Below are 15,307 nucleotides of genomic sequence, written 5' to 3'. Positions count from 1 at the left end.
GTTCGCCCGTTTCCTCCCCGGCACAATGCCCCAGCTGCGCATCCAGGCTGCTCAAACGTTGTCTATGTTTGGCAGCACATACCTGTGTGAACAACTGTTTTCTTTGATGAACCTGAACAAAACATCACACAGAAGTCGACTTACTGCTGAACACCTCCACTCAATTCTGAGGATTTCTTCAGCTCAGAGCCTTACCCCGAACATTGATGAACTTGTGGAAAAGATGGGACACCACCAAGTATCACCCTCAACCTCAAACAAGTGAACATTACTGTGCAATCACATATTTAGAGTTTTTACTCAGTTCAAGTTTAAAAGTTAAAATTTAATATTTGTTTTCACTGCATGTTACTTCTCCTTAAACAAAGTGTTGTTTTTGATTAATAGATTTTTGCACTTTATTTTTTTGTATTTCAATCCAATTATATTTTAAAAATATTTCAGTTGAGTGGATGATAGAAAATTGCTATTATTGTTTTTTCTTTGAAGTAAATTTAGCCCACTTTTGCTAAAATAGAAAATATAGTCTACTGATGGTGCCTTGAATACCGGTTTCTTTCATTTAATGTTCATGTTATGGGGATATTTATATAAAGGAAATTTGTCTTTTGTGTCTGTTGAAAATTAAAGATTACTGACAGAGCCATAAGAAAATATTGCTTTATTTATCTGATCATATTGTAATATATTTGTTAGGTTTTCAGTAGGTTCAATTAGGTTCACTAGACTATATGCGTCATTTAAAAATTTTTCAATGAACATTCGAACAGTCCGGCCCTCGTCTTGTAGCTGATTTTTTTATTTGGCCCTCCGTCCATTTGACTTTGACACCCCTGCTCTACAATGTAGAAAATAGTAAAAAATAAAGAAAAGCCTTTGAATTAGTAGGTGTTCTAAAACTTTTGACTGGTGCTGTATATATATATATATATAAAAATACAGCGGGTTAGAGAAGATTCTACCCTAAAACATCAATATCAACACACAATTACAACACAATTAATATAGCTTTTTTCACTGCTGTGGTTTAGAAGATAAAACATGAAATGGAGTCATTCTCTCTTTGAAAAAGAGACATACATTATACAAAATGACAGAGTTGCTTCTCATATGGTAGTCTGTATAAGAAAACACCTACAAGATCACAGTCATTTACCATACTTGGAAGACATTACCTGTTCTTAATTGAAAAGTGTTGCCAATGTGGACCAATGTGCATTGCCACTTTTCATTAACCTAATAAGATAAAGTTAATAAGAGCTAGTAGGTTACTTACCGGGGTTAGGGCAGTCCAGCAGCGCCACCACAAACTTTGACCTCTTCCTGAGGCCCTCCAGGAAGGTCACGACGAGGTCGCGTATGTCCTCGGCATTATTGGAGGTGAACGTGTACTCGTCTCCTTTGATGGTGGCCAGCGAGAAGCTCTGGCCCTGGAGCTTACCACCTCTGTCAAGGGAAATGATTCTTACAATATCAAAACAATGTCACAATTAAAATATAATTTTATATATATTTTATATCTTATTTAGGTCTTTACAAGTGTATATATTGTGGTGTACCGCGGACAAGCCACCAGGGGGAGACTGATCACGTGGCGGTGGCTCCCTCTGCTGGACGTGCCAGGTCTCGACGGGTCCTCGACTAATTGGACTAATTGGGGCTGATTGAGGCTGGTGAGTAATCAAGGGCTGATTGCTCACCAGCTGTACGGGGTCCATAAAGCTGCCCGGAGGGCAACACACGGGAGGGTTGTAGGTAGTGAGAGGTTGCTACCGGATAGAGGTCCTCACGGTCTGCTAGAACCGAGGGGCTCAGTGTTCCACCCCAGAGGAGACAGCATTCCCCGAGCCCAGAAGGCGGTAACCTGGAAGAGGTCTCCTAGAGGAGACCTGTTTCTTTTCTTTTTCTTTGTTGTTTTAAATAAACACCCTTGAAACTGAGGTATCACACTTGTCTCCGTGTCGGATCTGTGTAAATGTCTAGATCAAACTCCTTGGTCTTCCACAAGTGGTGGAGAATGCGGGCAATCTGACAATGTGGTCAGACCAGGGTTGACGTTTACGCAGTATCAACATGGATGAATTGATAGCTCAGTTTGTTTGGGCCCAACAAGCACAACAGGACATGCAGGAACCAACATTGGAAGGACAGCGTCTAAAGAATGTATGCAAGCTGCGAGGAGAAACGCAGACCGAGTCGCATCAAGCTAATGGAGGTTGACAACATCGAGACCTACTTCTGCACAAACGGACAGCACTCTGGGAAGGATGGCCCAAGGTGAAGTTGGCAAGTCTGCTGGCCCCGTTCCTGTCTGGAGATGCTCAAAAGGCATATTATGACCTCAACACCGAACAGGCGGCTAACTCCGACTGTCTCAAGAGGGAGGTACTCAGCCGCTACGGGTACAGCCTGGCCCATCGGGCCCAACTGGTCCATGACTGGAGGTTCATGGCTGAAGCTTCCCCCCGAGCCCAGATGAGCGACCTACTGTGCATCACCAGGGCATCGCTCCTAACAAACTTAGCCACCCTCCTCGTTATTGACAAAGTGGTCATGGATCGCATCTTACGGGTGCTACCTCACGACATGAAGAGGGCGGCAAGCCTACGTATGCCCCAGACCTTGGACGACCTCTTGGGAGCCGTGGAGATGCACCAGAATACTGAGGCCCTGCTAAGGGGACAGAGGCCGAGTCCGAGAGACGTCAGTGGGGACGAAAGGACAACCCCACCACGTACTTCCCAATCTGACAGTCAGCCGGGCTAAAGGACTGCAGACCCACGGAGAGACAGCCGAGGCAGAGTCCACCTGCTGCAGCCAACCTTAGGTGGATGGAGACCAAAGGAGGTGACCTCACATGGAGTTGCCCGGGTCGAGAAGAGTTGATGCCATCAGCTGGCCCAGAAGATGAGCTGGGCGCAGGAGTAAACTATGTAATTTTCTGGGCCCACAGCGAACGACCAGCGCCCACGGTCCCGGTGAGAGTCGCTGGTCACGACCCCAACACTCTGTTGGATTCCGGGAGTGTGGTAGCGCTCGTACAAACGCCGGTGACCGATGAGAGAGGGGGCAGACCGTCGCACGCGGCCCGGAAGCAAGCGGTTGCCAACCCCGTGTCTACAGACCCGAAGTTGGGGTCCGAGGGGCGCCGGAACCAATCGCACCTGGTGAACAACCAGAGGAGGGTTGTAGGTAGTGAGAGGTTGCTACCAGATAGACTTACTCACAGTCTGCTATATTTGAGGGGCTCGGCGTTCTACCCCAGAGGAGACAGCATTCCCCGGAGCCCAGAAGGCGGTAACCCAGAAGAGGTCTCCTGGAGGAGACCTGTTTCTTTTTTCTTTATTGTTTTAAATAAACACCCTTAACTGAGGTGTGTCAATTTCTGATCTGTGTAAACATCTAGATGAAACCCCCTGGTCTGCCACAATAAATAAATACATATATATATTCAGTTGCTGTGTACAATAAATAAATAAATATATATATATATTCAGTTGCTGTGTACAATAAATAAATACATATATATATATATTCAGTTGCTGTGTACAATAAATAAATACATATATATATATTCAGTTGCTGTGTACAATAAATAAATACATATATATATATATTCAGTTGCTGTGTACAATAAATAAATACATATATATATTCAGTTGCTGTGTACAATAAATAAATACATATATATATTCAGTTGCTGTGTACAATAAATAAATACATATATATATATTCAGTTGCTGTGTACAATAAATAAATACATATATATATTCAGTTGCTGTGTACAATAAATAAATATATATATATATTCAGTTGCTGTGTACAATAAATAAATATATATATATATTCAGTTGCTGTGTACAATAAATAAATACATATATATATATTCAGTTGCTGTGTACAATAAATAAATACATATATATATATTCAGTTGCTGTGTACAATAAATAAATACATATATATATTCAGTTGCTGTGTACAATAAATAAATACATATATATATTCAGTTGCTGTGTACAATAAATAAATATATATATATATTCAGTTGCTGTGTACAATAAATAAATACATATATATATATTCAGTTGCTGTGTACAATAAATAAATACATATATATATTCAGTTGCTGTGTACATTACAACTGTGGAAAAACTGTAAAAAGTATTGAATTATGTTTTAAATAATTACCAGATATCAATGAACAACCAAGTGAATGAAAACATATCTAATTATAATTGACAAATAATGACTACAGTCTATTGGGAGAGAGAAATCGTAGCAGCATTACCTGCTACTGGACACATTAGTGATCTCTGGGAAAGAGAGTTCCAAAAGGACCTGCTCCTGCTCATCCACAAAATAGACCCCGGTCCAGTTCACCGCCACAATGACATCATTCTTAGGCAGGCTGGGCCCTGACGGGTTCAAAAGTGACTTAGAGGTAATTTCAACCTACATTTAGTCATGATATTATGGATACGATACAGGTCTTCCTCAGAAATATCATTAGTGTTACATCCATTGCAGTACATTGGCCATAAATATCAACAGTAGACTTACCTGAAAATTTGAAGGCCTCGTAGAAGCGTGAGAAGAGTAAAGGCCACTTGAAACGAGCAAAGTCAACCACGTCTTCCTTCACCCTCTGAGGGTCCAACCTCTTCTGGGTGTAGACTCCCTGGGGGAGTGGAGGTGTTAGCGAGACTGTTTGAGAACTGTGTGTGTGAGGGTGTGTACTGTTCCTAAGACAATATAGTCAAGTTGTAGTGGTAAAAAACAAAGGTGGGTAAACACTGAATGCCGATTGAGATGAAGGGTGGCGGTTAACATAAAAGCTAATTCAGAAACTATAATTTGGCTCAGTAGATGCTTAAATGCTATTTACTAAAGAAAAAGCTGTGGAAACAGCATTTATGCATGTTTATCCTCCACTACATCCCTGAATATAATGATAAATAGTGCATAGGACAAAGAGCACGAGACAGGCACTGAAACTGATTTTGGGTCCGAAAGTGAAAGGCGCTGAAACTGATCCTTGGGGTACACCTACCTTTTTGTGGGCGGCGACAACTAGCTGGGCCCACTTGTCATTGGTCTTGGCAGAGCTGATTTCGCGGTCAGGGATGTAGGATGGGATGAGGTTGAGGAGGCGCTCCTGGAGAATCCCAGAGCCGTAGTCTATGTAGTACTGCTGAGATGCCAGTTCCGCCAGATCCTCATCCTGAGCGAGAGAGAGGGAAATTGAGAGAGGGAGAGTGGGTAGATGGAGTGGGAGAGAAGGGGAAGGAGCTTTAATACTTTCATATTTTACAAAAACATTAGGCATGAATGCGCTTTCATATTGTACATCAGGATGAAATGAATATCACATAAAAACGCCATCTCGCGTAATTCATCAACCTAGCACAGAGAGAGGACTAGTGGAAAATAGACCAAGAAATTCCCTAAATCTGACCCCCACGTTAATCTCCCTCCTCATACATGCCTTCATCCCTCTGCCCTTATGCCCCACTAACCCTCTCGCAGCGGTACTCGCCGAACTTGACCCCACGGACAGTCTGCTGGTAGATGAGGTTGGTGGCCACGCTGTCTTCGCCAGGATTGTGCCAGGGAGTGAAGATCTCCTTCCTGAAGAACAGGCGCCAGGGGGCATTCCTCTCCTGGGCTCCCTGCTCCTTGGCGTACTGCTCACACTGCGACACGGCGTCCATCACATGGTCGCTGCTGCTCCCCAATGAGGATACCTGGGGGGATGGATCGACATTTGACATGGGCTCGATAGCTTCTCAAACAAGTTTGTGACCGTGTGTGTATGTATGAATGAGCGAGAGTGAGTGAGTGAGTGAGTGAGTGAGTGAGTGAATGCGTGGCTGCATGCATACGTGTGTGTGTGAGGTCCAGTCAAGTACCTTATCGAACAGGGCGATGTAGAGGGAGAAACCGAAGCGGTCTTGGAGGCTGATTTTGTCTGCCAGGGCATTACACAGCTCGCTGGCCGTGGTGGCTGAGTCGGTCAGCAGGGTCTTAGTGGTACCATCCATGAAGGTTACCGGTAACATGATGGGCTTCTTCGACTTAGTGGCCTGAAAGCGAGGGATGATTATTTTGGATTAAAAAACAACTCCAGGCTACACTTGAAAGTCTAAGATAGAAGATACGAGATAGAAAGTATGTAAAAATGACCTATACTGTATATCTGATAATAACTGCCCTTTTTCTGGCATGCAAATTGATTTTGATTAACAAAAAATCTGTGCCCCTCCCCGAAGGCATTATCTGTATTTAGGTCTCGGGCCAAGACGTCATAGCAGTCGAAAGCAGAATATGATGGTAGAGGAATAACGGCAGACACGTGACCTAGACCTAGACACTGATTTAAGGTCAGTTTTGCCCCTAATAATCAGGTTTAGAACTCCCCCCATGGTTCAATTATCCTAGATCTGTGCGTACCTGCAGCTCGAGCCAAGATGGCGGCTGGGTCCTGGTGCGATTCACAAAGGTCCTCCTCAACCTCTCCTCGCAGTATGGAGCGTAGCCCGGCGGACCACTGATCATGAATGTACGCAAATACTGAAGGAAAGAAAGGAAGGGTGGAGGGGGGAGAGAGAAAGGGGAGAGAGAAAGGGGAGAGAGAGAGGGAGAGAGAGGGGGGAGAGTGTCAGGGGGTAAAGTTAACATCAATGAGACATTCTGGGGCATATTCAGTGGATCCACTTCGAATTCAACAGAAATTGGTCAAGACAGATTTGAGTGGTGTGTGTATGTGTGTTTGTAAGTGTGTGTGTATGTGCGTGTGTGTACGTGTGCATGTGTGTGTGTGTGTTTGCACACGTGTATCAAAAAGAAGAGGATCTTACTTTGACAAACTTCTCAGAGGGAGCGAAGCAGCCAGCGCAGAGAGAGAGCAGGATCCAACCACGGGCATGGCTACTCTTTGACGGGTTCTGGGTCAGCTGCTTGCAGATCTGACAGTAGATCTCATCTCTGGTGAAGGACAACAGCCAGCCAATCACAGCCACCATCAGATCATGAGCAGCAAAAACCACAAGCCAATCACACGGACCATAAGTAGTAAGTCAGAACCAGGACACATACTGATGATGTTTAGTGTCCCCATATCCAAACTAGCATACCACTCAGAATACAAGTCCAATACATTACTTAAATTGTTGACGGGTGACGGGTGAAAACAAAATGGTGGAAGCTCAGATCATAAATGAAGGAGGGGAGCATGGAGAGGACAGATTGAGAAAGCGAAAGAATCTTTCTGAGTATTTGGTAGAATTAGTCAAAGGGTTGTAGGTAACCTGAGGGCGGGCCTTAGGATGCCGTTGCCAATGATGAAGTGCAGCTTCTCCAGGTTGGATGTGGGACGGTCCTCCAGCATGCTGTTCCCCTGTAGGCTGTAATCGCCGTCAGTCAAACGCCGGGTCACCTAGAGGAGGAGGAGGCGAGGCCAATAGGGAACAGTCATGTCATTGGTGATTCCTTCCATTTTGTATGTTATTGGTATTGGTAAATGCTGAGTTGGCATTGGGGTTTGAATTACAGGGGTGCCCAGAGATTCTGAACACTCCTATAACAAATCAGATGACCCATATAATCTGTCAAATATTTGCATGGGCATATCCATAAGCAGTAAGACAAATGTTGGTCTAACCAACTATTTTTGGGATTGTGTGATTCAGTTGGTGGTAGCATGATGCCGCTAACTGATATATATTATTATAATATGCTGTATATTATGATGATCGCTATAATGAGACACAAACCTCTTCAGTGATTTTGGACTTCCTCTTCAGGGTGAGAGAGACCAGCTTGTGTCTCACACTGTTCTTCTTCTGCCCACCACCACCTTCAATGGAGCTGTTCTGTAAGAGGGAGAGAGGGGTGTAGATGAGCTTAATGCTGTCTGTCTGTCTGTCTGTCCGTCCGTCCGTCCGTCCGTTCGTCCGTTCGTCCGTTCGTCTGTGTCCTGGATGGCATACACAAAAAATCTAAACATTCTACCAACGCCCTCCTTCTAATCTCCTTAACCGCTCCCTTAGGCCAGTGTTTCTCAAACCCTGGTCCTGGGGACACAAAGGGGTGCATAGTTTTTATTTTTTGCAGTAGCACTAACGTACCTGACTCCAATAGTCAAAGGCTTGATAAGTTGAATCAGGTGTCTGAGTGCGCGGGCAAAAACAAAAATGGACACACCTATAGGTCCCCAGGACCAGGATTGAGAAACACTGACTTAGGCCTAATTTTACTTTACACAAGTACACAATACAAGAATGCAATTAGCAACACAACTACGCCATTTTACGTGGCTAATTGCGTTCTTATGTTGCGTATTTGTGTTATTGTATAAATTAGGCTTCAAACACTTCCTATTACGTTCTCCCTCCAAGTCACATCTTCTCTGTCCCATTTGACTCTGAATACCTCAAAGGCACACTTTACTACTCCTCAACTTCACATCCTCTCAGGTCCCCCCTTCTCCCCTGCTCTTCCCACCTACATTCTATCCCTTCCCTTCTCTCTACTCCCCTCTCTCACCGAGGTTTGGGGGAGGGGAAGTTGATCCTGGATCTGTACCTACGGGAAGCGTCACTCCAGAGCTCCCCCTCACCTCTCCCTCCACAGTCTGGAGCTCCTGCAGCGCTCTCTTGTAGGACCTCTTTCTTCCTCTATCCCCTCCCTCTCTCCCTTCCCTCACCTCTCCCTCCACAGACTGGAGCTCCTGCAGCTCTCTCTAGTAGGACCTCTTTCTTCCTCTCTCCCCTACCTCTCTCCCTTCCCTTACCTCTTCCTCCACAGTCTGGAGCTCCTGTAGCTCTCTCTTGTAGGACCTCTTTCTTCCTCTCTCCCCTCCCTCTCTCCCTTCCCTCACCTCTCCCTCCACAGTCTGGAGCTCCTGTAGTTCTCTCTTGTAGGTCCTCTTGCCCAGCGTCTCGTAGATCTTGGTCATGACAGGGATTTTCTCAGAGCCGTCAATGATGGCGATGTGGTACTTGGGCTCGGGCAGGTCCCCCATGAACCTCAGCACTGTGACCCACACTGCCAGTGCGGCCTGGGGGAGGGAGGGGGGGGGTTGTTCGCCCAAGTTGCTAAATTACATATTGATTTCCTTACCTAGTAAGCAGTCTTTCGACTAAAACAGACAGCAATCTTTGGTTTTGTTTCCCTGGCTGCGGTCACATGCTAACATTAGTATGCTTGTCCAAAAAACAATTTGATATCCCCCAAATTAGCATGTTCTTAATTTTCTGCCAAATCATCTTTGAAAGGGAAAAGGCTCAACACTTGCTGGCCATTAAAAACAAATAGTTTTATTTAAGCAAAGTATTAAAAAAAAGCTTGACGTTTCGTTCATCAACGGCCTTCATCAGAAGGCCATTGAGGGACGAAATGTGAAGCTTTAGTGGAAGTGACAGCGTTTTAACTTTTCATTTTTTTATTTAACCTTTATTTAACTAATTCTTATTTTACAATGATGGCCTACCCCGGCCAAACCCTCCCCTAACCCGGACGACACGGGGACAATTGTGAGCCGCCCTATGGGACGGCCAGTTGTGATACAGCCCGGGATCGAACCAGGGTCTGTAGTGACACCTCTAGCACTGAGATGCAGTGCCTTAGACCGCTGCTCAACTCAGGAGCCTAATTTATGCTTCAAAACCAACTTTATAAGAGGTTTTAAAAATAGGTTATATTGACTCAAATTCCATGACATACAGTAAGGCACTAGATGGACGCAGTTTAATGAATGATTAATATAGCAGCGAAAGTGTACAGACATATTCCACAGTCCTAGCTAGGCTACTAAAATATTGCAGCCTGGCTTCGGTTTTTGAAGCTTGACAATGAACAACCAAAAATCTAAACTTGCAACAAAACAACATGCAAGGAGAAACATGTAGGACTACTAAAGAAACATTTGAGCAGTAGGTTGGCTACTCAATTACAAAAAAAAATGAGTACATTCAACCACACAAGTCATCCGTGATATATAGATTGTTAAACAACCATCATTGGCCACTTTAATAAATGGAACACTAGTCACTTTAATAATGGCACTACAAGAATGTTTACATATCTCATATGTATATACTGTATGTAGCAGTGTGATGTTGTTCCCCTAGATTATGCACCAAGTTGCACACAAGGACCAATTCAAATAGGCCAGGTCAAGAGGGGATGTTAATAATTTGATAATAATAATAATAATTCAGTGTATTTTTTAAAATTTAATGACACCTGCATAGCTAATGTTTTTCTTTGGTGTACAAACACTTTTTCATATCAATATTGTACATACATGTGATTGTAAAAGTTTTGTATGTTTTGGTTTGGTCCATCGCGGGTTATCTGTATTTCCATACCCCCTTATTGTTCTCTTTTGCCTGACCTTCAGCTAGCAAGGTATGTTGTCCTTGGCTCCGAAATTGATTAATATAAAACCGTCATAATGTTACACAATGTACTGTTATGCTACCATAAGTTTGTTACAATGTGGATAATATAAAGATTTATGTTAACACGTTTCACAAAGCTCGCTAACTAGGGTATCTATTGTAACTTGTGAGTACTTGGGACAGTGTTTGAGTGAGTGTCCATGTGCTTGCGCAGGTGTCTGAGAGCTAGGACCGCGCCAAGGGTTAACATAATGTGTGTTGTCTCTTCGTGTGCAGGTATGTCTTTTATTTTGTCTGAATTATGTTATGTATCATTTTACTTGTATTGTATGGTGTGCTGTTGTGCATTGAATGTGTGCACGCTGCACCTGTTATTTCCTTTTGGCGTTCTCTTTTGCCTGACCTTCGGCTAGCAAGGTGCCTGAGAGCTAGGACTGCGCCAAGGGTTAACATAATGTGTGTTGTCTCTTCGTGTGCAGGGCAAATAAAAATAATTCAACTAGCAGACCTTCAGTTGTGGCAGCGTCCTAATTAAAAGTACACAACGCAGAATGAACCACGCTACATGTACACTACACTATCTATTCTATACTATCTGTTGCATTTTAGCTGCTCTGTAACTACTCATCCATATATTTTATATTTATATATTCTTATCCCATTCCTTTACTAGATTGTGTGCATTAGGTTTTGTTGTGGAATTGTTAGATATACCTGTTAGAAACTGCTGCACTGTTGGATTTAGAAGCAGAAGCATTTTGCTGCACTCGCAATAACATCTACTAACCATGTGGATGTGACCAATACCATTTGATTTGATGTGCAGAAAAAGGTCAAATATGTTTTAGGTTTAAATGGTACAACAACCTATAGCTATTTGGAGTTACTAAATACTTCTGATCAGGGTCACAGCATATTATGCACATCTGCAAGTGTAACAATATAGACTTTACTTCTGTCCCCTCGCCCCGACCTGGGCGCGAACCAGGGACGCTCTGCACACATCAACAGTCACCCTCGAAGCATCGTTACCCATCGCTCCACAAAAGCCACAAGGGGAACCACTACTTCAAGGTCTCAGAGCGAGTGACGTCACCGATTGAAATGCTACCAGCGCGCACCACCGCTAACTAGCTAGCCATTTCGCATCGGACACACTAGCATAGCAGCTGGACAAAGGCTGGACAAATATCTTATTTTGTTTTAATATGTTAAAATGCTATACACAGAATCCTATGTAGGCAGATATTATAAAGGGCTATATTTTTTCTAACAGAACAATGGCCAGTTTGCGTCGCAGTTGCGTGTTATTTTGTAAAAACAAATAGGCTATGTCTGGCCTCTATGTGTTTTTTTAATATGGCCCGTGCTCTGATTGAGTTTGACACCCCTGGGCTAGCGTATCTATTTATGTAGTTAGCTATTTATTTAGCATGCTAAAAACACGGAGTCTAATGTTAGCTAGCTAGCTGCTGGGAGGATATCATGATGTCATTGGAGGAGTAGGTGAGTGACCAACTTTTTCCCCTCAAATAGCTTTTTGGTGGCTACAGCTAAAGATGCAGGTGTCATTTGGTTAGTTAGCAAGAAATGTGAATCTCTTTCCTAGCTAGCTAGCTAGCTATGCTGAACTTGAACGATTTATCCACAGTTAGCATATCTCTTAGTTGTCAATCAAATGTATTTTGCATTGATCAAATGTGCGGGCAGGCAGGTTCCCCTTCAGTTGTCAGAATGTGGGTTGGGTCAAGCATGCATTATCAGGCAAGCTGCAGAAGGATGAGTCGGCTACTATTCCCCATCTTTTATCAGTGTAATTTTGACGGCCAACTGGCTGAAAAAGTTTGAGAGGGTTTATCTAATGTTCCCTCGTTGGATTTTAGCTAATCTCAGTATGGATAGCCTTAGTTGTTGATCTTTTTGATGTGATTAGGCAACTGAGGGAGAGAGAGCCTACCTTTTCATGATTGTTTGAACAATAGGACTGTGAAGTTCCCAAATGTCTGCAGAAATCCATTCAGGTGTATTTTGTGGCTTTTGGCGAATGCATTCTAAAGTCGTGCTGTTGCTACTGCCTGTAAAAACACAGTCCAGTTTAAAGTGAATGATGGCAGGCCTGTGTGGCAAATGGGTTATTAGCATATCGGCCTACTGTAGCTCTGATTGACTATGGCACCGGTCTGCATAGACTCTGGTCCTGGACAAGACTGATGTTTTTATAAAATGTTAATTACTGCAGTTTCTATTAATTGTCCAAAAGCACGGCTGCTTACCCACTCTATATTGCTACAGAATTTTCACAAATGCCTTACTCTACATCATTCCCAAACACTCTATGAATTTTCTGACAAGTGCTGGTTTGTCAGAAAATGTAAAACAAGGTCATCTTTCTGAGGGTGTATTTGAATAAGATTTAATGTTGCTAAAAACGCTGTCAGTTCCACTTTAAATAAAAATATGAGATTTTAAAGGTGAGCAAGTGTTGCGCATTTTCAACGATAATCTAATTCTTTGGTCTCACATTGGTTGAGCGCCCTCCACTTCTTTCACGCCCAAACCATCTTAAACAGTGGTCACCAAGCGGTTGCTCGATCTCAAAGGCATTCCTAGTCGATCACCAAACATTTCTGTAAAAAACCCAACGATAAAGCCGTGCGCTCTTATTTTCTTTATTTGTTTTGCACTGTTGGTGGTAGGTGCACTTGATTAAGCAGCTCTAGCACCGGGAATGCAAAGTGTTCCCATTTTGAACCATTTCATATGTCTGAAGCTAGAACTCTGTCTATCCGGCAGGCCCATAGAGCAAATCAAAGTGCATTTATAGGCCTATCGCTAGACAATAAGATAGCTTAGATCCCCGTGACTACACAGTTTCCTAGCGCCATAGACCACTTGTAAAACTCATTGCACGGAGGGCCGAGTGTCTGCAGGTTTTTGCTCCTTCCATGTACTTGATTGATGAATTAAGGTCAATAATTAGTTAGGAACTCCCCACATCTGGTTTTCTAGGACTTAATTAAAAGGAAAAAACAAAAACCTGCAGACACTAGATCCTCCATGGAATGAGTTTGACACCCCTATCATAGGCTGTACAAATAATCCTCGAATGCACAGCAAAGTGATCATTTAAGATTTCAAAACCATGACTAGAGAGAGACTAAACGAACACAGCAAAGAGCTGTTGTTTTTAAGTAAGTTCATGTTCAAGTTGTTATTCAGCACTGTCAACACCTAGTTCAACACTTACAGTGCCTTGCGAAAGTATTCGGCCCCCTTGAACTTTGCGACCTTTTGCCACATTTCAGGCTTCAAACATAAAGATATAAAACTGTATTTTTTTGTGAAGAATCAACAACAAGTGGGACACAATCATGAAGTGGAACGACATTTATTGGATATTTCAAACTTTTTTAACAAATCAAAAACTGAAAAATTGGGCGTGCAAAATTATTCAGCCCCTTTACTTTCAGTGCAGCAAACTCTCTCCAGAAGTTCAGTGAGGATCTCTGAATGATCCAATGTTGACCTAAATGACTAATGATGATAAATACAATCCACCTGTGTGTAATCAAGTCTCCGTATAAATGCACCTGCACTGTGATAGTCTCAGAGGTCCGTCAAAAGCGCAGAGAGCATCATGAAGAACAAGGAACACACCAGGCAGGTCCGAGATACTGTTGTGAAGAAGTTTAAGGCCGGATTTGGATACAAAAAGATTTCCCAAGCTTTAAACATCCCAAGTAGCACTGTGCAAGCGATAATATTGAATTGGAAGGAGTATCAGACCACTGCAAATCTACCAAGACCTGGCCGTCCCTCTAAACTTTCAGCTCATACAAGGAGAAGACTGATCAGAGATGCAGCCAAGAGGCCCATGATCACTCTGGATGAACTGCAGAGATCTACAGCTGAGGTGGGAGACTCTGTCCATAGGACAACAATCAGTCGTATATTGCACAAATCTGGCCTTTATGGAAGAGTGGCAAGAAGAAAGCCATTTCTTAAAGATATCCATAAAAAGTGTTGTTTAAAGTTTGCCACAAGCCACCTGGGAGACACACCAAACATGTGGAAGAAGGTGCTCTGGTCAGATAAAACCAAAATTGAACTTTCTGGCAACAATGCAAACGTTATGTTTGGCGTAAAAGCAACACAGCTGAACACACAGCATCATGGTTTGGGCCTGCTTTTCTTCAGCAGGGACAGGGAAGATGGTTAAAATTGATGGGAAGATGGATGGAGCCAAATACAGGACCATTCTGGAAGAAAAACCTGATGGAGTCTGCAAAAGACCTGAGACTGGGACGGAGATTTGTCTTCCAACAAGACAATGATCCAAAACATAAAGCAAAATCTACAATGGAATGGTTCAAAAATAAACATATCCAGGTGTTAGAATGGCCAAGTCAAAGTCCAGACCTGAATCCAATCGAGAATCTGTGGAAAGAACTGAAAACTGCTGTTCACAAATGCTCTCCATCCAACCTCACTGAGCTCGTGCTGTTTTGCAAGGAGGAATGGGAAAAAATGTCAGTCTCTCGATGTGCAAAACTGATAGAGACATACCCCAAGCGACTTACAGCTGTAATCGCAGCAAAAGGTGGCGCTACAAAGTATTAACTTAAGGGGGCTGAATAATTTTGCACGCCCAATTTGTCAGTTTTTGATTTGTTAAAAAAGTTTGAAATATCCAATAAATGTCGTTCCACTTCATGATTGTGTCCCACTTGTTGTTGATTATTCACAAAAAAATACAGTTTTATATCTTTATGTTTGAAGCCTGAAATGTGGCAAAAGGTCGCAAAGTTCAAGGGGGCCGAATACTTTCGCAAGGCACTGTATATAAGCCATAAAATGCACTTTCTCCCTACTTACACTCACACTGGCTGCAACAACCCGTATTG

General features: G+C 43.0%; 1 protein-coding gene across 1 annotated transcript in view; it reads right to left on the bottom strand.

The window, feature by feature from the left end:
* Positions 1-15,307, bottom strand: part of LOC139418117 (unconventional myosin-VIIa-like) — a 77,499-nt gene that overhangs the window by 27,391 nt on the left and 34,801 nt on the right. Inside the window, exons 27-37 of the mRNA XM_071167322.1 lie at positions 8,879-9,058; positions 7,773-7,871; positions 7,308-7,435; positions 6,858-6,984; positions 6,451-6,570; positions 5,910-6,083; positions 5,517-5,744; positions 5,051-5,221; positions 4,561-4,678; positions 4,289-4,415; positions 1,277-1,446 (exon numbers count right to left, since the gene is read on the bottom strand). Coding sequence (XP_071023423.1) covers positions 1,277-1,446; positions 4,289-4,415; positions 4,561-4,678; positions 5,051-5,221; positions 5,517-5,744; positions 5,910-6,083; positions 6,451-6,570; positions 6,858-6,984; positions 7,308-7,435; positions 7,773-7,871; positions 8,879-9,058 — 1,642 coding nt within the window. The remainder of the gene's footprint in view (positions 1-1,276; positions 1,447-4,288; positions 4,416-4,560; positions 4,679-5,050; positions 5,222-5,516; positions 5,745-5,909; positions 6,084-6,450; positions 6,571-6,857; positions 6,985-7,307; positions 7,436-7,772; positions 7,872-8,878; positions 9,059-15,307) is intronic.

Source organism: Oncorhynchus clarkii, chromosome 10 (assembly GCF_045791955.1).
Source record: "Oncorhynchus clarkii lewisi isolate Uvic-CL-2024 chromosome 10, UVic_Ocla_1.0, whole genome shotgun sequence".
Classification (NCBI taxonomy): domain Eukaryota; kingdom Metazoa; phylum Chordata; class Actinopteri; order Salmoniformes; family Salmonidae; genus Oncorhynchus; species Oncorhynchus clarkii.
The sequence above is the reverse complement of the archived record's forward strand: the minus strand, read 5'-3'. Positions and strand labels throughout refer to the sequence as shown.